This window comes from Crocuta crocuta, unplaced genomic scaffold (genome assembly GCF_008692635.1).
Source record: "Crocuta crocuta isolate KB4526 unplaced genomic scaffold, BGI_CrCroc_1.0 scaffold113, whole genome shotgun sequence".
Lineage (NCBI taxonomy): Eukaryota > Metazoa > Chordata > Mammalia > Carnivora > Hyaenidae > Crocuta > Crocuta crocuta.
Genome location: NW_027530368.1, coordinates 6,015,065 through 6,036,956, shown reverse-complemented (window position 1 = coordinate 6,036,956; position 21,892 = coordinate 6,015,065). Strand labels below are relative to the sequence as shown.

At 43.5% G+C, this 21,892-nt stretch overlaps 1 protein-coding gene across 1 annotated transcript; it reads left to right on the top strand.

Moving 5' to 3' along the window:
* The first annotated feature begins 1,886 nt into the window (after positions 1-1,886).
* Positions 1,887-12,741, top strand: PROKR1 (prokineticin receptor 1). The gene is made up of 2 exons (XM_077766201.1): positions 1,887-2,409; positions 12,041-12,741. The coding sequence occupies exons 1-2, from the start codon at positions 1,925-1,927 to the stop codon at positions 12,735-12,737; spliced, it is 1,182 nt and encodes a 393-aa protein (XP_077622327.1). The 5' UTR covers positions 1,887-1,924; the 3' UTR covers positions 12,738-12,741.
* The last annotated feature ends 9,151 nt before the right edge of the window (positions 12,742-21,892 follow it).

Genomic DNA, 21,892 nt, shown 5'->3' with positions numbered 1-21,892 from the left:
CCGTCCCTCCGCCCTTGGAGTAGCCTCCGCGACTCCGAGGAGAAAGCTGGGAGCCCCGTGGGCTTCTCAGCAGGGGCTGCAGAGGGGCTTCCAGCGACCGGCAGGGTCAGGCGGCGGGGCGAGCGCTAAACCACCGGGGCCCCAGAGGACACTGGGTGGGAGCGGAATGGAGTTCATCTTTGCGAGGTAAGAACACAGGAGAAAAGAGCGCTGGACGGTTTCTCCCCGAGGGCTAAATCTCCCAACACCCCCGGCGCCCCAAGAAGTTCTTATTACCCTTTGGTTTTAAAACCCGACTTGGAGCCCGCCAGGCACACGCTCGGAGGGTACCCCTCCAGGGGCGGGCGGGGGCGGCGTGCCTCGGAGACGCAGGGGGCCTGCGGGGAGGGAGGACTGTCTCACCAGGATTGCAGCCGTACCTGTCCAGACCCCAAGACTTGGCCCCCTCTGTCCTCTCAGGTCACGGTTGTGCTTCTCACACCTGACGGGGGCAAAGAGCAGGGACGGAGAAGGACGGATGGCTCAGAGGAAGGGATGCAAAGGGGAGAAACATGGGGGCAAGGAGTTGGGGGAGAGAGGCAGGTAGCGGCGGGGCCTCACTGGGGTGCAGAGGGACTTTAACCCGGCTCCCCCAAAGACAGGGTCTGGATACGTCACCGCTGAGGAGTGGGCGCAGCAGGCTGCCCTGGGCGGTGCGGGGGCTGCTAGGTGCCTGTGGTTCCGGGAACCTCAGGTTCTCCATACTTTCCTGCCCTCCCCAGACTCCAGCCCTCTTACATCCCTGCAACTTAGTTTTCAGTGTCTGGGAGGGGAGACGACTGCAGGGAGAGGGCGAGGGTCCCTCTGGGGTTTTGGTCTCCAGCAGCGAAGCTAACCGCACACCCACCCCCTTCATGTGATGCGGTGGAGCCATCTGGGTCAGGATTTCCCTCCCCTTCCTTGAAGCTGGCTGAAGAGGCCTGAGCACTCCAGAGTAACTCTTTGCAGTCCTAGGGTGTAACAGCCTCCCTCTCTAGGGAGCTCTGCACTTTACAGATGTTATTGATCTGCTGCCTGGAGGATGTTGAAACTCGGAGTGTTTAAGCTCTTTACCTCAGGACGCTCAACCAGCCAAGAAAGGGTTTTGCTCCAAAGCCCCCTTTCTAAGCCACTCTGACTTCAACCCTGCAGCCTCCGCCTGGGGACAGGCAATGCTGTGCCTGTCTGCCAGGGTCATAGCAGACTTGGATGTGGGGACAGGAAACCTAATGAGGAGAGGGAAAGGGGGCGACTAGACGGGCTCTGGGATTTCTGCCAGAGGAAGGAGACCAGCTGGTGGGGAGCAGACAGGGTTGTCTCAGACAGGGTGGCTGATACTCAGAGTAATTTCTTTTAAGTCGCAGAATGGGACAATTTCATAAAGACAAAGTTCAAGCTATTAGGACACGGAGTGAGTGACATTTGGACCAGATCGCTTTCATTTTCTATAGCTTCCCCACGCTCATTGTTGGTCCATGAGCAAAATTGCAACAATTCAGATCTTCAATGGAAATGAAATAAACTCAGCCAGTGCCTGGTTGTCTCTAGAGCAATCCAGACTTCCCTGTATTTATTTATTTATTTGTTTTTATTTATTTGTTTTCTCTCCCTGGTTCCTTTATTTCCACTCCATCACTCAATGTTCATTCTGAGCAGGTGGCTAATGGGTCTGCTTGGGTTACAGGATAGCTTTACATTTAGCCAAGTTCATTCACATATGTAGCCAACTGTTTGTATGTCTTTCAAAGGCTTAGGATGGAGCTCGGATACTGTTCCCCAAGGATGCTGGCAAAGACACTCTGACTCATTAAGGGAGAGCTGAGTGTAAGCAGAGAGGGAAGACAGCCTCCCACACATCACCCCGGAGGAGTTCTAAGCAGTGTTGTTCAGAGCACTACCTGGCCAGATGGAGATCACCACGGGGGTCATGGATGAGAATGCCACCAACACCTCCACCAACTTCCTTTCTGTGCTCCCCCCCCACGGAGCCCAAGCTGCTTCCTTCCCATTCAACTTCAGCTATGGTGACTATGATATGCCGTTGGATGAAGATGAGGATGTGACCAATTCCCGGACTTTCTTTGCTGCCAAGATTGTCATTGGCATGGCCCTAGTGGGCATCATGCTGGTCTGTGGCATTGGCAACTTCATCTTCATTGCTGCTCTGGCCCGCTACAAGAAGCTGCGCAACCTTACCAACCTGCTCATTGCCAACCTGGCCATTTCTGATTTCCTGGTGGCCATCGTTTGCTGCCCCTTTGAAATGGATTACTATGTGGTGCGCCAGCTGTCCTGGGAGCATGGCCACGTCATGTGTGCCTCTGTCAACTACCTGCGCACCGTTTCTCTCTACGTCTCCACCAATGCCCTGCTGGCCATTGCCATCGACAGGTGAGTAAGGGGGTGGCAGAGACAACAAGGAAAAGGGCATCGGAATTGTACTTTCCTTTACTGCAGGTGTGGCTTGATGAGAGATATCTGTATTCTCGCAGATGCCTATGCGTGGGGGTTCAAAAGTTGGCCCATTGACTGTAAGGAGAATTCCAGTTTTCCAGCTGTGGGCAGGCACAGGTAGCAGTTCTCCCTAGAGTTGGGCAGTGGGAAGGGCCTGTGGTCCCTCTGCTATGGGCATGCTTCTAGATGTATCTGTTCAAGGGCTAGAGGTACATGGGTAAGAAGAGGAGTGGAGGCTCAAGTTTAAGTTCCAGGCAAGTACCTTTTGAGTCAACTTGGAAATCTTGAGGAAGATTTTCTCTGCTAAACCATGAGCATGCTCAACCTCAGCTCCAAACACCAATTTCTTTTCTTTTTTTTAAAATTTTAATCCAAGTTAAGTAACATATAGTGTAATAATGATTTCAGGAATAGAATTTAGTGATTCATCGCTTACGTATAACACCCAGTGCTCATCCCCACAAGTGCCCTCCTTAATGTCCATTTAGCCCATCCCCCACCCAACACCCCGCCAGCAACTCCACAGTTTGTTCTCTGTATTTGAGAGCCTCTTATGGTTTGTCTCCCTCTCTGTTTTTATCTTATTTTTGGTTTCCTTCCCCTAGGTTCATCTGTTTTCTTTCTTAAATTTCACATATGAGTGAAATCATATGGTACTTGTCTTTCTTTGACTGACTTATTTCACTTAGCAGAATACATTCTAGTTCCAACCATGTTGTTGCAAACCAGTTTATTTTAAAATAAGATTGACAGATTTGTTTTGAAAAAAAAAGAAAGAAAAAAGACAACAAATGTCTACTTGTTCTTTTTAGTTGTTGCATTAATCAGTTTGCTCCTTTTCATATGTTTGTGTGCGACAATGTAGATCTGTTTCTAGTGATGGGAAATAAACCCACTAAGAGCAGTCTGTGGATATCTTTATTCTGTTATGTTTAGTCTTTTCATTTAGGACAATCACCTGTGCCAGTGAACTAGGGTAGTTTTTGTTCCCTTAGGAAAATCTTTGCAAGCTCTTCTGCCCAAAGTTGACACTGATTCCAAAGCACCTTGGTACAGTCCAGACCCAGTTACCTTCAGGGTCAGGGCCTCCGTGTACTTGGATCTGAACAGCACGTCTCTCTCTCTTCACCCAGAAAGCCGGGAGCACAGATTCTCAACCTGTTTCGTGGCCTCAGGGCCCTGGTGGAGTCTAGCCTGCCCCTGCAATTAGGACATCCCGGGCAGTGTTCCAGGGAGGAACACAGCAGATAGAACCTGTTTTCTGAAGCCAAAGTCAGAACAACCGGAGATTGGATAACCTGGAAACAGGCCACTCTCCAGGACAGGAGACTAAGAAGGAACCTGGCTTTTTTTTTTTTTTTTTTAAATGTTTTATTTATTTCTAGGAGAGAGAGAGAGAGACAACGTGAGCAGGGGAGGGTGAGAGAGAGAGGGAGACACAGACGCTGAAACAGGCTCCAGGCTCTGAGCTGGGAGTCAGCACAGAGCCCGACGCGGGGCTCGAACCCACGAACCGCGAGATCATGACCTAAGTGAAAGTCGGACGCTTAACCGACTAAGCCACCCAGGCGCCCCAGAAGGAACCTGGCTTTAAAAGCATTGTGAGCTGGGGCCTCAGCCTCCTTTCTCCCAGGAGGGCTGTCGGGGAGTTAGCAACTTAAACAGGCCTGGCTCTGTCACCTGTAGAAGGTACTCAGAGTTGTTACCCCTGCAGCGGGCTAGTTTGGCCAGGGTCCTCCATAGCAGTCTGGGAGCCCCCTGGTATTTTATCCACCCAGGTACAGACCTTGGGTGAATCAGGAGGGGCCCAGTCAAACAGAGTATCTGTCCCTAAGTCCCCTTCAGAGCAATCAAGGAAGAGCCCCAGTAACCCTGTCTCGGACCTTTCTGAAAGTAGAAGCTGAAAGCATAGAGGACCCTTTCCTGAAATTTCACTCCAGCAAGACATCTTTGCAGGGGGGTGCTCTCAGCCACTAAAAGCGGGGTATGTTAGTGCTCCCTGGGTGGGGCAGGCCCCTGCTCCTGGGTGACATCCATTTTATGATGTAGGGGCCCACTTGTCAAAAGGGGTAACACTGAAGAAGGGAGTAGCTTCAAGGGGACAGGAGCCAGGATAAATTAAGGGGAACTGGGTTATTTTGAACATGTAAGAGGTAATATCTGTGTTAATCAACCCTGTTTTATTGAACTCTTTCACCTTCGTACACTACTTTTATACCAAACTCAGCTGTTTGAAATCCTGTAGGCACTCTAGTGCAGTGTGAGTTTATATAATGCAGTTTAGATACAATAAGAAAGATTAATTGGAGAACATACTTTGCATCTTGGGACTGTGATTGTTTACAGTGGAGTTGTGATTGGAAACTTGAACCCAGACACTGGAGGAAAGTGCTATTGTCTGCACAGCCATCCAGTAGTGGCCTTGACCAACTAACCAGCTGCTCCAAGGTGTGAAGTTCCCTTACTCATGTTTGTGATCTTTACTTCCAATTATTTTTATGTGTTCTTACCATCTAATTTCAGTTTTGCGGTGCAGGACCTCATTGATTTTTGTCTGGCCTCATGTGTTGTTCAGGATTTGATCAGTGATTTTCAGGTTCTATTTGGTTAGTTTGGGGCAACTCATTAAAAAATTTTTTTCCTTAAATAGTTTATTGTCAAGTTGGTTTACATAAAAATTTTTTTTCAATGTTTATTTATTTTTGAGAGAGAGAGAGAGACAGAGTGTGAGCAGGGGAGGAGCAGAGGGAGAAGGAGACACAGAATCTGAAGCAGGCTTCAGGCTCTGAGCTGCCAGCACAGAGCCCAACGCAGGGCTCGAACTCAAGAACCAATACATCATGACCTGCTGAAGTCGTTAATGGACTGAGCCACCCAGGCGTCCCCTTGGGCAGCTCATTTTTATCTCGATATACCAAATACACTACAATTATAAAAATACCTTTATTTTTATTTAATGAAGTTGTAGGAGTAGCGTTAGTAGTTATTCTGCCAGGTTTAAACTCCTGCTGCAGCACCTATCAGCTGTAGGGCCTTATGTTAGCTCTTTAACACCTCTGCCTCAATTTTCTCATGTATACAATGGGAATAATAAGAAAACCTAATGTATTGGGTTGCTTTGAGGATTAAATGAAATAATTTGTGTAAATTGTTGAGAATACGGCTTAAGCTGAAATAAGCACCAAATAAACAGTGGATAGTATAATTCTTAAATTAACCCTGAAAGGAACAACAACAAGAAAACAAACCCGGGAAAACTAATGAATGTTTTTGATTGGCTGACCTCTTCATTTTCACTGAAGTGGTTGTTTTATGATGTGATATTAAAAAAAATAACACAGGATTTCTAAGAAATGCAGCTATGGAGGTATGGCAGAACAGAACTGTTTATCTTCTTTCTTCTCTGTGTCTGTGACTAGCTCCGTGGCTCTTCCTCTACACTTAGCACGGCTCCTTTACAGCACCTGCTGGTGCTCACGGCTACCTCCACCTTGTTCACTCAGACCTGGGCTATCAGAGCCTTGCTTGGACTCCTTGCCTCAGTGTCTTTTGGCTCTGCCCCTCTGCCACAGCTCCACCCCTCACAATCCATGCTAAAAGTTCCTTCATTCAAGCGGTGCATTGTTACAGAGCAGCTATGATGTGACAGATACCGTTCTGAGCGCTGGGGAGATGACAGTGCATAAGAAAAATAAACCCCTTGCTTTGAGAGAGGTCACAGTCAGGCAGACACACAAAGAAGGTAATTTCAGAGCATGAGAAATCCTTTGAACAAAAAAGACAAACACGGGAGCATCTAGAGTGATGCAGGGTGGGATTTACTCCAGCTACATACTCAGGAAATGTGTCTCTGAGGAGAAGACATGTGAAGAGAACTCTGGAGGAAAAAAAAAAAGCCAGCCTTGGGAAGATTGACAAAATGCATTCCAGACAAAGGAAATTATCAGTGCAAAGGCCCAAGACAGGAACAAACATGAAGGGTTCTAAGAACAGAGAAAAAGCTCCTGTGGCCTGAGGGAAGAAAGCAAGGCTGCAGCTAAATTAATCTTCTGTCTTGTGCCAGTCTCCCTTCTCTTAACTCAGAAGACCTCTACTAACTCCGTTGTCGACAAAATATGGCTCCAACCCCTTCACCTGCACTTCCAACCTTTTATTATTGAGCCTCCCAGCCTCAGGCTAGGTAAACACATTTGTGTCCTGTTTCCAAAAGAGGTTGCAATCTTTTTGAGAACTGTCACGATGGCTCATTTCATTTCTATTTGTCCAGTGCCAAGCACTTGCTGAGAGTGAAGTTTAACTAGAATCCAAGGTGCCCCGAATTCACTGACATCAAAAAAGCTATAAAAGAAGATATAATCCCTGCTCTCAAGGAGCTTACCATCTAGAGTGGGAGGGGGATTATGGATAACATTTAGGAAACAACATCAAGTAAAGGATAAATTTTAAATGAGATTTACAGGGATGCCTGGGTGGCTCAGTCGGATAAATATCCGTCTTCGGCTCAGGTCATGATCTCACTGTTTGTGAGTTCTAGCCCAGCATCAGGCTCTGTGCCAACAGCTCAGAGCCTGGAGCCTGCTTCAGATTCTGCGTCTCCCTCTCTCTGCCCCTCCCCTGCTCACTCTCTGTCTGTCTCTCTCTCTCAAAAATAAATAAACCTTAAAAAATTTTTTTAATGAGATTTACAGAAGCATGAGGTCATTGTATGCTAGAGTAGGTGGAGGGGACTTCACGGAGGAGGTGGACATTTAACTGGCCTTAAACAAGTGGTAATTAGCAAAGGAAAGGTTTTCCATGAGGGAAAAGGTGAGATGAGAATACCTGAGGTCTGAGGTCCCTTGAGGGCAAGGAACATGAGCAGAGTAGAGATCAGGATCAAATTCTAGAAGATCTCAAAATCATAGGAAGTCAAAGCTGATAAAGCAGAGAGCTGAAAAAGGTTATCAGAGGACTCTGTCCCCCAAGGTCTCGGTTTCCCCTTGGATGTTGAGACACATGTATTGGTCTTCATGTGAAACCATAGATCCCAGAGCATGTGGGATACTGGGGAACACTCCCTTCTTTATCAGGAATCCAGGGGGAATGGCCAGTCAGCCTGCCCACTGACCGTTCTTCTCTTCTGCCGCCTGGGGCCTGCTAAGGCTTGAGTACTTGTGCTCAGCTGTAGGAAGCACAGATGCTCCCCAGTGAGTTCATTGGTGGGGCTGACTGGCCCGAGGAATGGGTCCTGAAATTCCCTGACCATCTCATGACTGGCCTAGAAGGTGCTGTAAACACCATTTCCATGATTTGATCTGGGGCTGGGTCCTGGGGACAGAGGGAGCCCAAATACTCTTTGCTTGATCACCAAGCTCACCATCACCGCAGAAGCACTGTCTGGATGTTTCCGCCTTTATTCTTTGTTCTCTGGGAAATGTTGGCTCTAGGTGGATCTGGACCTGAGCCATTATCATTGTAGACACACAGAGCAAGCCAAGGGCATACGCATAAGTAGAGAAAGTAGCTGGCAGTGGCCCGACTCCTTGGAACATCAATAGGTAGAAACCAATTGTGATGGAGAGAAAAGAGGAAAAGGATACTAGGATTATGTTAGGGTCCAGGAGGATAGGAAAAAGGGGTATTGCTTGCTCTGTTTGGAAAGGGAGGAGATAAATGTCATATTAGAGACCCTACTGGATTTGGAGTAAGATATGGATGAGTCTGGACCATGGTTCTGTCAGTTTCTAGCTGTGCAGCCTTTGGCAAGTTATTTAACTTCTGCAAACCTCAGTTTGCTCATCTGTGAAATGGTCATCTTTGCTGTCTTACCTGTTCAATAGACTTGGGAATATGTAATGAGAGAGTTGATTTGAAAATGCTCTGTAAATTGTAAGCTGTTTTACAAGCATAAGCAAGTATTACTAATGCTGGTGTTCTGGAGTTCTTTTTTTTTTTTTTTTTCTAGGAGAGAGAGAGACAGTGTGAGCAGGGGAGGGTGAGAGAGAGAGGGAGTCACAGACTGAAACAGGCTCCAGGCTCTGAGCTGGCAGTCAGCACAGAGCCCGACGCGGGGCTCGAACCCACGAACCGCGAGATCATGACCTAAGCGAGAGTCGGACGCTTAACCGACTAAGCCACCCAGGCGCCCCGGTGTTCTGGAGTTCTGATCCTAGCACAGCCAAGACCGGTGGCATCCTTGAAACTACTGATTTTTACAATTTTCCTTTTGGTAAATATATTTGGAAGGACTCTTGCACAGCTTCTGGTGGTAACCCTGGGGATAGAGTTGGTGTGAAGGCAGGGAGAGCCAAGATGAAATAAACATCTGATGGGGAATCACAGATTACCCTGAAGATTAATTTTTATGGAAAAATAAATTAATCCAATAAAATAAAAAGTAGCAGAGAACTTAAAAATGAAGTATTTGCCAATAACAGGTAAAACAATTGCTATGTATACAGAATAGCTCTGAAATAATAGATTTTATTTTATTTTTTTAAGTTTATTTTTTTTGAGAGAGAGATAGAGTGTGCTCACACGCACACACCAGCATGTGGAGGAGAGACAGAGAAAGGGAGAGAGAATCCCAAGCAGGCTCTCTGCTGACAGCATGGGCTTGGAACCTACATACTGTGAGATTATGACCTGAGCCAAAATCAACAGTCAGATGGTTGACTGAGCCATCCAGGAGCCCCTGAGAAAGTACACTTTAGGTTGCTACCATTTCTTGTATGTTAGTAGCCTATGGTTTTATGTGCAGCTGATGCCAGCAGGCCGGGTCTGAGGCCCCAGAGGGGATCCTGCAGGACCAGCCAAGAGGATCTCTGGCTGCACTTGGGATAGAAAGCAAATGTGAGCCAGCAGGCGGTGAAAGCAGAGTTTACTGAAGGTTTAGAGGGAGTGCAAGTACAGAGTAGGAGACTCAGAAAGGAAAGGAGAGAGAGTCTTTCCTTTGTTCAGGGTCTGGGGTTTTTATTGGGGATGGTGGTCTGCTGGACGTGCCCTCTCAGGCACCCAGGAACTGGTTAGAACAAAGACCAGGGCCCAGGTGTTACTCGAATGACCTGTTGAGATGTTTAGAGCAGGTGGTCTGGAATATGTATATGATGGCTTCTCTGGGTCATTCTCATCTGGTCCTTCCTTAGGTGCTAGCTAGTCTGAAGAAATCATTAACTCCTTGTCCCTTACANTGGGGGGGGGGGGTAGGGCAGTGCCTAGCAAAAGTAGAAGCAGGAAAAGGAGCAAAAAGCAGATTTTTATGGAGTCTTTCAATTTCCCTACCACATAGGGTATAATTAGAGCCTCACAGTATCTCTGTGAGGTTGGCGAGGCAGGTTTTATTCCCATATTGCAGATAAGGTAATTGAGCCTACAGGGCTAAGAAAAAGGATTCAAATCACATAACAAGTCTGTGGCAAAGCTGGGATTAGATTCATGGTCTTCTGACTCCCAGATTGGCATTCTCTCCTATTTGTTCATGGAAAAAACACTCTGACCTTGAAACATCATAAAGACTAGGAAGTTGTTATTGAGAAAGGAAGGAATAGAATTATATAGTGAAAATTCATATGGTAAACAAATATAAATATGGAAATATTCTTTGACAGAGTAATCAATAGATCATGGTGGGGCAGATAAAGAGGGAGAGAGTGAGTGACAGCAAGGTACTTATCTCCTAGTTTTTTGTTATGAGTCCAAGCAAGTTTGGTGCACTTAATATAGCAGGAGCACTGTGGTCTTTATGAAGGGCCCATACATGTGCACTGACAGAAGTATTGTCAACACCCTACAGACATTCCTATTCCATCCTTCAGCACTTGGGAGATTGGCAAGAGCCCAGAGACTGTCATCGGTAGCACAGCATGTTAAGTAGCCCACTGGGGTCCAGAGGGACCCAACCCACCCAACTTCATCTGACATGTTTAGAAGATAGCAGGAATCTCACTCCAGTGGACTCTCCAAATGATGCTCAATGGAGCTGGCTGCCTGTGTTAGAGGAGGAGGGACAGAAACAGCAGGAATATAATCAGGAAAAAAAAAAAAAAGGAATGAACCTCCTCTTCCAATCAAAATCCCAAGAACGATGACCCAAAAGGGATTGGTTTCAAAGGAAATAGAGTTGATCTGGCTTTCCTTCAGGTTTCTCTCACATTTGCTCTTGGCTCTACCTGGGATAAGCCATGGACACGTGAGGATGTGTTTATTTCCAGCATTACTTAGTCACTCTCTCCCACTTCACTCCTCATCTTTCTCCTTCTCCAACTTCTACCCCCTGCCAGACAGGGAAAGCCTTCCAGGAAACCAGAGCTCTCTGCATAAGTATGTACTCTCTCTCTGGGAAGGAGGCTTTCATACCACACAAATGACTCACATCCCCTAGAAATTGCTCTCTCTTCGTTTCTGGACCACTGTGGTAACAGCAGTGTGGTTTTTTGGGAAAGAACAAAAGCAACATCTTTCACTGTCTGGTGCTTTGTGGTTGAAAAAATAACATTCATGTATATTCTTGATTGATTTTTCCCATCTACCATGAGATAGGGTTAAATGTTTTCTATCAAGGGTCCTGTGGTATATGACCTTGAGAGAATCAGTCATCTGTTTCCAGGCTCCATTTTTACACCTGGAAAATAAGGTAAATGGTCACATGCTCTTCCTTTACCTTTGAAGCAATATTTTTATTTTATTTTATTTTATTTTATTTATTTATTTATTTATTTTTGTTTTTCACAAATAGTTTATTGTCAAGTTGGTTTCCATATAACACCCAGTGCTCATCCCCACAAGTGTCCTCCTCCATGCCCATCTCCCCCCTCCCCTCCCCCCCACACCCATCAGCCCTCAGTTTGTTCTCAGCATTCAAGAGTCTCTCATGGTTTGCCTCTCTCCCTTTCCCCCACCATTTCCGCCCTTCTTCTCCCCCTTGTTCCTCCGTCAAGTTCCTCCTAATCCTCCTATACGTGCAAACATATGATATTTGTCCTTCTCTGCCTGACTTATTTCGCTCAGCATAACACCCTCAAGGTCCATCCAGGTTGCTACACATGGCCAGATTTCATTCTTTTGAAGCAATATTTTTAAAAATGTAGATTGAAGACTTTGTGCACTGCTTCCACTGGAAAGGGCAAGTTTCCCCGACAACTCCTTGGAATTAGCAGGCCCTCTTAGCTCTAAACTATGGGGTAATTAGGATAAATGGCCTTGGAAAAAAGAAAGACCTGGGAATAGTGCCAGGCCAGAAACCAATTGGAGACATTATTACTACATTTAATAATAGCTACTATTTATTGAGTATATATCATGTCTGAAGCTGTGCCAAAAATTGTGTATCCATTAGCACAAACAAACAAATGCTTTTGCAGGTAATAAAACCAAGACTCAGAATGATTGAACAAAATTTGCCCATGGTTTCCATAGCTAATAATGGGTAGAACTGGGGTTTGCTCTCAAGTCTGCCTTTCTAGAAAAGCTCACATAGTTGTTTTTGCTCCACATGTGCCATTTGGTCTCACCTTCTCATGTCGCAAAAACAATATCACCACCCAGCACTTCCTCATTACAGTGGTTGAACCCATTTGTGTTCTTATACTAGATATCTGGCCATCGTCCACCCGTTGAGACCCAGGATGAAATATCAAACAGCCACTGGCTTGATTGCCCTGGTATGGATGGTGTCCATCCTCATCGCAATCCCTTCAGCCTACTTCACGACTGAAACTGTTCTCATCATTGTCAAGAGCCACGAGAAGATCTTCTGTGGCCAGATCTGGCCAGTGGACCAGCAGATCTACTACAAGTCCTACTTCCTCTTCATCTTTGGCATCGAGTTTGTGGGCCCCGTGGTCACGATGACCCTGTGCTATGCCAGGATCTCTCAGGAGCTCTGGTTCAAGGCAGTCCCAGGCTTCCAGACGGAGCAGATCCGGAAGCGGCTTCGCTGCCGCAGGAAGACAGTACTGGTGCTCATGTGCATCCTCACTGCCTATGTGCTGTGCTGGGCACCCTTCTACGGCTTCACCATCGTGCGCGACTTCTTCCCCACTGTGTTCATCAAGGAGAAGCACTACCTCACGGCCTTCTATGTCGTCGAGTGCATCGCCATGAGCAACAGCATGATCAACACCCTGTGTTTCGTGACCGTCAAGAACAACACCATCAAGTACTTCAAGAAGATCATGCTGCTCCATTGGAAGTCTTCTTACAGTGGGAGTAAGTCCAGCGCGGATCTTGATCTTAAAACCACAGGGGTGCCGGCCACTGAAGAGGTGGACTGCATCAGACTCAAATAGCCAGATGGACCTTTCAAAGTTTAAACATAGACAGACATTTGGGACACTGAGGAGTGTACTAGATACAGACTATAAACCAAGAACTCTTGGTTTTCAGCAGACGGTAGAGGTAATGGACAGCTATGTGAACACTGTGTTCAAGGAGCTCAAAATTTATAAAACTGATGTGACTAGATACCATCCCTAGTGGCCAAAAGTCACTAAATGTTTAACTTGTGCAAAGAGTAGACACCGGTGAAACCCATATGTGCTGACAACATTTAATTGGCAAAACGAAATAGGGATTAAGCCAAGAAAAAATGTTGGGGCATAGACAGTCTGAAATGAGAGGCTTTCCAAAAGGGAACCCAAGTAGACATCTAGGACTGTCTTTCCATCCAACCATCTCTGCTACTCATCAGATACTGATATAGTCCATTTCTAGGATTGTTCTTAGGCTTGAGTTCACTCCTAATATTTGGATACAAACATGGTCTCCTAGTTTTTTCTTCAGCCCTTCTTTTCTTATCCCTGTTCCCAACTCTCACTGTGAGGAACTTTACATGCATGCACATGGACGCCTCAATATGCATGACCAAGTTCTGTCCAAGCCCTCCTCCCCAACATGGCTTCATGGCCACCCCTCAGCTGTGCCCATATATGGTGAGGCTCATCATTAGGAGAAGCCACACACCCTGAAAGCCATTTGGTCAGGCTATTAAAGGGTTCTGGGTATCTTGACATGCCCCAGGGAAGGCCTGGGCTCAGGATGAGTATGTTCCCTTGGCTCCATGGTTTCTCACTCTATGGGGTGGAGTGCAGATAGAGGATTGCTGAAAGCCTGTGGCGTTCAGGGCAGGAGCTCAGATTTTCTGGGTCTAAAGATGATACTGCTTCTACCTCTTAATTATACTGGCTCGGACCAATAAGGCTTCCCCTTAAGTCCTTCTCTTCCTTCTCATGTATCCATGCTTGTGAAGCATAGACTCTTTGAAAGTAGGCACACCTCATGGATGTGGCTGTCAGCCATTTTTCCATTTCCACCAGCTGTCACCCTCATTATTATAGTATCACTATATTATGAGGGTAAGATGTATTTGTCACTGGTGCTTGAAGCCTATCATAGTTATTAATTCTTCGGATTAAGACTTGCTTCTCTTTTAAAATGGATGTACTCTTGGTACAGGTGACCTGCCGCATTTCTACCCCTCAGTGTACATGAAGCCATGTGATCCAGTGGCAGATGGTGAAGGTTGATGGTACAGCCCTGGGCACCAGGAAAGAAAGGGACATACAAGTTAGTGGTGGGGGCCCAATAAGGAGATTCAGTGACTCCACAGGCTATAAAGGGCTCATCTTACTTTCAAATGCACCCTTATTATTTGGTATTTTGAATTTTGGAATTTGGACTTTTGGAACCAGAAGATTTGATCCAGCCTTGGCTCTGCCACCCGTGTGACCCTGGGTAAAGCGTCTCAAAGGGGACAAAGATAATACCTGTGATAACTACTGATGAGGTGGTTGTGAAGAACCAATGAGCTAACGTGTGGGTAAACTCTTTTCAGCCACACCAGTAATCAGAAGAATGGACCAACCACTGTGTATAGTGTGCCTGACAAAGAAAAACTTGTCACTTTGGCTTATGTATCTGGAAACCTTACCACCTCTCCTTTTCATTATTCTTTGTGTGAATTATTCCTTTGCCTCTCTTAGCCGTGCTGTATGAGTTACGTTCCTAACAACACCCTGGTACTACAAGGCAGTGAAATTTGGTAGTAAAAGTGTTACAGGAAATGGCAGAGCGTCTGCAATCAGACGAGCTCAGGGTTTTAGAAACTTTAGAATCAGAACATTTTTGAAACCATGGAAGCATTGTGACCATGTTCCTATCTATACCTGTTCCCAGCCAGCATGAGTCTGGGCAATGTGATACTTGTTTCTCAACTGTTTTTTAGTCTCATGAGTGTATACAGCTAAAGAGTAGACTTGTCTTTTCTCTTTCAAATAATTTGAGAGCAGCACATTTATGAGGCTATTTAACTGACACTTGTATGGCATTTCCCTCCAAATACAGTCAACTCTTACTTTTGCCAGCAAAGTTTATTTTTTTAATAGTTACCTTATTCCCTGGAAGACACATTTCAAAAATGTATTTCTTTCTTCCTGTTTGTCATCCAACAGACTCACTGAATCAGAGTACTCTCAGAGAATAAAAACTAATTAAAATAGTAGCCTAAATCCAACATACCTTGAGGGCAATTCACATTTCTTATAAAATTACATATTATAGTCTAAAATCAGGAAAGTTAGCTTTGGACTAAAAGATAATAAAATGACATAATTAATTGTGGTTATGTTCACCTTTTCCATTAGGATTGCTAAACAAGAGTTGACAATAAAATAGGAGCTTTTTGGGGCTCCTGGGTGGCTCAGTCAGTTAAGTGTCCAACTTTGGCTCAGGTCATGATCTCACAGTTTGTGGGTTTGAGCCCCATGTTGGGCTCTGTGCTGACAGCTCAGAGCCTGGAGCCTGCTTCGGATTCTGTGTCTCCTTTTCTCTTTCTGCCCCTCCCCTGCTCAAGCTCTGTCTTTCTTTCAAAAATAAACATTAAAAAATTTTTTTTAAATAGGAGCTTTTTATATGTGACAACCAAACCTCTTTTTGCTTTTCAGCCTAAAATGTATCAATTTTCTCACTTGTTTAACTCTCTGTAGTATTTCTAGATGTTGTGTCTGCTTGTGACTTTACGGTGAATGGAAGTGTTGTGCTGTGATCCAGTGAAATAAAAAAAAAAGTACATCTATAATCATGGACCATAGTGTGTGTGTAATTTTCATCCTTTTTCCCCTCCTCTTCTGAGTTATAGTGTGATGCTTCTTTGAGCCCTGAATAGATGCTGATTCCGTGATCATAGAAATTGTGAGAACAGTGCTAACTCATACTCTTTTTGCCTTTGAACTTCTCGGTCCTAAAGAGATTTCACTGATCTATATCTTCTTCCTATAAGTCTGCTCTGGTAAAACCATTAATGTTTTCCAGCATCTGAATGCCAAGTCTTGAAATCTGAGGACCTGTTTATGCCTGTTACATAAGCTAAGGCTAACGCTTTGAGTAGCCTTAATGTCTGCACATGCAAAGTGAACCAGGAGATGAAAGGGAGACTCCCCACCATGTTCACATCAGTGGCCGATTCACTGAACTGAGTGGTAACCTGTTCAGCTGATGGTGTCTCCAAAACCTGGTGGTGAGCCCAACAAGGTGATGCTGGTGCTTATGTGGGGTTTTTTTTTTTTTTCTGTTCTTTATACACTTTTGATATACGAAGAGATGGGCACATTGTCATACACAGAAGGATAAAGACGTGATTTTGTAAAATCAAACCATTTCCTTAACTAAAGCAAAGGAAAAGGGCAGATTTACAACAGAGCTTTTGGAAATTTTGCCCAATGATTACACATTTAAAAAATAATTTCTTAAATCAAAGGCATTAGAACATAGCAATGTGTCAGTCACCACACCAAGCCCTGAAGCGTGAAACAAGTTCCATGCCTACGGAAAAGAATGCTAAAGAATTTGTAAGATGGCCAGAAAATCCTAAATATGAGTCCTGTTTCTCGAAAATTTGGATACATTTTGGACTGTATACACAAAGAATGAGTCCAGTTCTTCTTCCTAGAGTGTGAGAATATTAAATTCACATAATTCATTTCACCGTGGATGAAAATGAAAGCCAGAATGTGAAAGAGATGTTCAAAGTCTTGTAGCTGGTCACCATGACAGCCAGAGTTAAACCCCAAGGCCCCCGAAGCTTGGTCCAGGATTCTTCTACCACAGAATTCATGGGCGTAGGGGGCGTCAGTTTTGGAAGGGGAAGGACCTTTCCCAAGATTCCTTCAGGTGACTACTCAACTCCAGCCAGGCCCTCTCTAGAGACCCGAAAGGAGTTAAGCAGAAACACTCCTGGTTCCTTTCCAAGCCAAGTTTAGCTCATCTTATCCCTGGGAACTCACAGTCCAGACACAGAGACCAGGGGATTTTAAGGGAAAAACTGCTAAAAAAAAGTTTACCACTGCTTTTTCTTCACCTCGCTTAGTTGGGAGTGCCTAGGTATATAAAAGGAAAGTTACAAGATGGTTTATGAGAAGGCTGCCCTGCCCTAGCAAAGCAGAAGAGAGAGAGAAAGAAGCCATGCTTGGCTGAATGTCCGCACTAGAGTGAAGACCTATGTGTTCAGAGTTCGGTGGCATCAGAAGGTAGCATCAGGATCCTGTTGCAGCCAGTGAAAAGAGAGATGTGGCTTTTTGGATGAGTGGAGACTTGAACTGGACAAAGGGGGTATAGAGAAGCAAGAGGGAGAATACATTACATGAGAAGAGAAATGTCTGTTTTACCTGCCCCTGGAAACAGAAATTGATTTTATTTCTGGGGGAAAGGCTTGTCACAATACGAAGGGAGGGTCATCCCTGGAGCAGGTAACTGCAAAACACAGGGAGGTAAAGAGAGACAGAAACTGGCCTCATGAAGCAGGTCTGGGGATCACGGCTTATAATTAGGAAGAAAATCAATAAAAGGCTGCAAAGAGGAAGCTGTTGCAAACAAACTTGGCTGACTGGAATGCTAACACAAGGAGCACCTAGCCTGTGTTGAGGCCGAGCTGAGCAGGGCACAGGAATGTCTCGCTCCATCCCAGCAGTGGTCCTCTAAGACGGGGGCCAGCTGCACTCATTTTACAGATGAAGAAATCGAGTGTCAACTCAGAGGGGTTGCCCAGGTGCATACAAGGAGTGAATGGTTCTCTGTGATTTGAACCCAAACTCATGCTTTTGATCCCACTGTGTTGCAGCCTTGAGATGTTTTACCTCAGCCTTCTTTGTTCTTTCTAGAAAACCAAATAGATGCCTCTCTCCTTGAGTGCAATCATGAAGTGATAAATCATCTCCTATACTAACTAGATTTTTCTCAAAAACTGAAAATAGCACACTCTCACCTTTATTTTTCCTTCTATGAAAAGTTTTATTCATCCTCAGCAACCGACCCTAATGTGGAGGTCCTTAACATTTGGGGTCTTGGGTGCTTCTGGTATCAGGTGGTTTGTAGCCCATTCTCAGAATAATGTTTTCAAATTTATTAAGTAAAATCCATAGGGATGCCAAAGAAATAATATGATATTATAAAATACTATAAAATATTTTTAAAGTTTATAATGTAGGTATATACATTTTTATATTAAATTTCTTTACATTAAATCTTTATTTAATGCCTTAAATAATGTGGTTTAGCATCAGGGCTAACAATTACCATAATTTGGAAGTAGTGATGAATCTGAATGAGTTTTTAGGTCTTTCCCCAGACTGCAAGGTGACATAAAATATCTGTGATTCCTCTTGGGGACAGCTTCAGGGATTGCTAAGGCTAGGGTGTTATGTAGTGATACATAGGCTTGTTGCCTATGTCATAATGGTGTCATGAATGCTAAAGTTTAGTTACAGGTTAGTGAGAATAACAATGAATTTTTTTCATCCATGTTCATAGCCCTTGAAGGGATTAAAAAGACCTTCCCTAAGGGAGCCCAAGGCAAACACACCCGATTGGGCACTGGTGGAGATGGAAATCACAGGAAGAGGCACACACATTTAAATGGAATTAAATTAGTAGATTCTCATTGGGTGCTCTTGTGAAGACACCTCCAAAGGCATTGTGGTTCACTGACTCTCTGCCTTGTGCCTTCTTGGTGGCCCCAATCCTTAATCTGTGTGGCAAAGATTCATCTGAGAAGCCAGACAAGATCTCTTTATAACCTGGAGATTCAAGACTCTTTCACACCATTATTTAATGCTCTCTTTTCATTTGTTACTTTCTGTTATATTAATTAGTTATTTGCTGCTTTCCTCACTTTAATTTTGTTAGTCTTTCATATTTTCTTGAGTTGAACATAAACTTGTTTTTATTATTTTTTGTCACTGATTAAGGGAGTGAGTTTCCTTTGAACAGAGCTTTACTCTTGGGTGGACATATAGAACATCTTTAACCCTGAAATACATCTTTTTATTTCATTATATTTGATATATGTATCTCTTGGTTCATAATTTCTATATTCTCCTTATTTAAATTTTCCAGCATTTGTTCTATTCTTTTCTTTTCCCTCCCACGATATTTCTTTCTTTCAGACTATTCTTTTTCCTTTGGAGGTTCTAGTTTCTTGTTGTTTCTTTTTTATTTCCTTCCTTCCTTCTTTCCTTCCTTCCTTCCTTCCTTCCTTCCTTCCTTCCTTCCTTCCTTCCTCCCTCCCTTTCTCTCCACTCCCTTCCTTTTTGCATAACCATATACAGCTTTCCTATTGCTTCTTTCCATTTTACTCACCTTGGATAATTCACTTGATATTGCATCTGGTTCTGTCCAAGGTATTTATATAGATACCTATCTATCTATCTATATCTATACACAGTTGACCCTTGAACAACACGAGTTTGGACTATGTGGGTCTACTTACATGCAGATCTTTTTCTTTTGATAAGTACAGTACAGTAGTGTAAAGGTATTCTCTCTTTCTTATTTCATAATAACATTTTCTTTGCTTACTTTGTTGTAAGAATACAGTATATAATACATACAGCATACCAAGTATGTGTTAATTGACTATGTTATTGGTAAGGCTTCTCGTCAACAGTAGGCTATCAGTAGTTAGGTTTTGGGGGAGTCAAATTTATACGCAGATTCTTGAATGTGTGGGTAGTAGGGAGGTCAGGGTCAGCTTCCCTAACCGCTGGATTATTGAAGAGTCAATTTTATATGTTACTATTGTTTATTTCATTAGGTTTTATGATTCTGTGTCTCCTTCACCATATTTCTATAGAAGTCTATCGTGTTTGTGTAGAAGAGTGCTATGGAGAGATTAACACATTGGACAGATTAGTGGCCAGAAGAACTGGAATCAGAAAGACTAATAAGCAGGGAATAAAAATACAAAGGAAGAGATGGATGGAGTGAAGGTTTTTAGTGTTACTGGAGATAAGGAGGGAGGGATAAGAAGGGATGATGCTGACTGAAAATTCAGGAGTAGGAACTTGTTTAGGGCAGATAAGAAGTTTATTATTAGACGTGTTGATTTTGAAGTGCTGATAAAATATTTAGCTATAGCCAGCAAATAGTTAGAAATACTGAAGAGGAATTTAGGAGAAAATTGGAAGTTAGAGAGATGTGGCTACCATCCACATCACACTATCATAAAGGGTCAGATTGTCAGATTAGTCTTACAAATTAGAGTTCTTATTCAGTGTCAAGCTTTGCTAATAATCTCAAGTTTCAAGAAATCAAGAACAGGGGTTGTCTAATAGAATTCAGTGACTATACATGTCCTTCCTTTCTGTGTGAGACATAGTCTTTGCCCCAAAATAAAAGATGAGGTCTCTAGATGAGGTTTGCAGACCCTACACTGGGTAGAGAACACTTAACTATGAAACACCTCAATTTTTTAAAACACAAATCGTCACAGGGATTTTATGACATTTGTTAGAGGTCATGACTCATAAATACACAGATCCTAGGGTTTTTTTTTTTCTCTTAAGTATAATTAACATACAGTGTTATATTAGTTTCAGGTGTACAATATATGATTTAATAGTTCTATAGATTTTCAGTGTTCATCAAGATAGATGTACTCTTAATCTCCTTTATCCATTTCATTCATTCTCCAACTACCTCCTCTCTGGCACAGATTCTAGTTTTATTTACTGTAAATGATCTTGAAATAGGAATATTCTGCTAAAGGAATTAAAGATAAAAACTCTCTTCATATAAAATCTCTAGTTAATTCCAGGAAATCCAGTAATCAACAGGTTTACATGGTCCTTAGACAGGTCCATCTACCTTCTCACCTTGGGAGTATCCCACTGGTTATAAGGAGAGAAATGGATCACAGACCAGCTCATTTGACACCTTCTTCTCCTCACATAAACTCAGTAATTGAAGTTAGGAATGTATGAAAAATTGAAAGGGTAGAATCTATAGAAAAAAGTAGAAAAGTCATTGATAAAAAAGGAGAGTGAGGAACAAGGAATGAAAAGAGAGAGAAAGAATATTCAGAGGAGAAAGAGTTGAGTATGGCTGAGAAGTTTAGTTTTCTCTCACTCTCCAGTACCCTCTTTTTCCTTAGTAAGAGAACCAAATTATTATTTCAGAGTAAAGACTTTATTTCACAGGCTACCTTTCTGCTAAAGATGATCATGTGACCAAGTACCTACCAATAAAACCCTAGGAGGAAACTTATGAAAGTATGGAAATTACTTGGCTAAAAAAAGAGAAATACTTTTCTCTTCACCTTTCAAAATCCTGTAGTTCAGAACGCAGATGTAATGGCTCCAGCAGCCATATTGGACAATGTAAACAAGGCTTGGCACCATAGGGAGGATCCACCTGAGAACTGGAAGGGTAATGGGCCCATGGTAACCCCGGGTGTCCATACCAACATTGGACTAACTATCTTTACACTATTCCTAAATGAGATAAAAATAAACTTCTATCTGATTTAAGTCACTAAGGAGTTCTGCTCCTACCTAACTGGGCACCGAGAATGGCTCAATATCAGCTAGCTCTGAGCACATTTTGTCTTCTATGTAACCCCCCATCTTTTCAAAACAAGTTACATTTTCAAACTGCATGAACATGATATCAATATTCTCTATCCTCTATCATATTAGTACCTTAATAAAAATCCAATATGAACAATTCTAATTTAATCTCTACCACACTTATGAGGATTTTTTTAAACTTGACTTTCAATCTGTATCATAGGCAAGTTTTTCTTTTTATGGATAAGACTTGCTTAAATGCTTTTTCTGGCTACTGTGACATGAAAAATAATAATAATGTACTATACTATTAGTTCTAGTTAATCAAGCATTTCTGTGTTAGTTTAGAAGTGTGGTTTTATTTAATCCTTACAACCCTATGAGGATTGTGGTAATATTGTTCCTGAGGGACACTTGTCTAGTGAGTAGTCAGCTTGCCATTCAAAACCAGGCTAGTTTGATTTCAGAGCTTAGGGTCAGTATGCTACACTTATGGAGTCTCTTCCACCTTTGTATTTAAAGTGACAAAGCAATGGCTTGAAGGGATACCTCTGAGTGATATCAAGATGGAACTACCCTATCTGGTCTTTTCTTTATCCCCTCTAAGT

What these genes read in the sequence shown, in the direction of transcription:
- PROKR1 (XM_077766201.1), top strand. Translation starts at nt 1,925, where the DNA reads ATGGAGATCACCACGGGGGTCATGGATGAGAATGCCACCAACACCTCC. An exon ending in CTGGCCATTGCCATCGACAG is followed by an intron (nt 2,410 to 12,040) that starts GTGAGTAAGGGG and finishes TTCTTATACTAG; the next exon opens with ATATCTGGCCATCGTCCACC.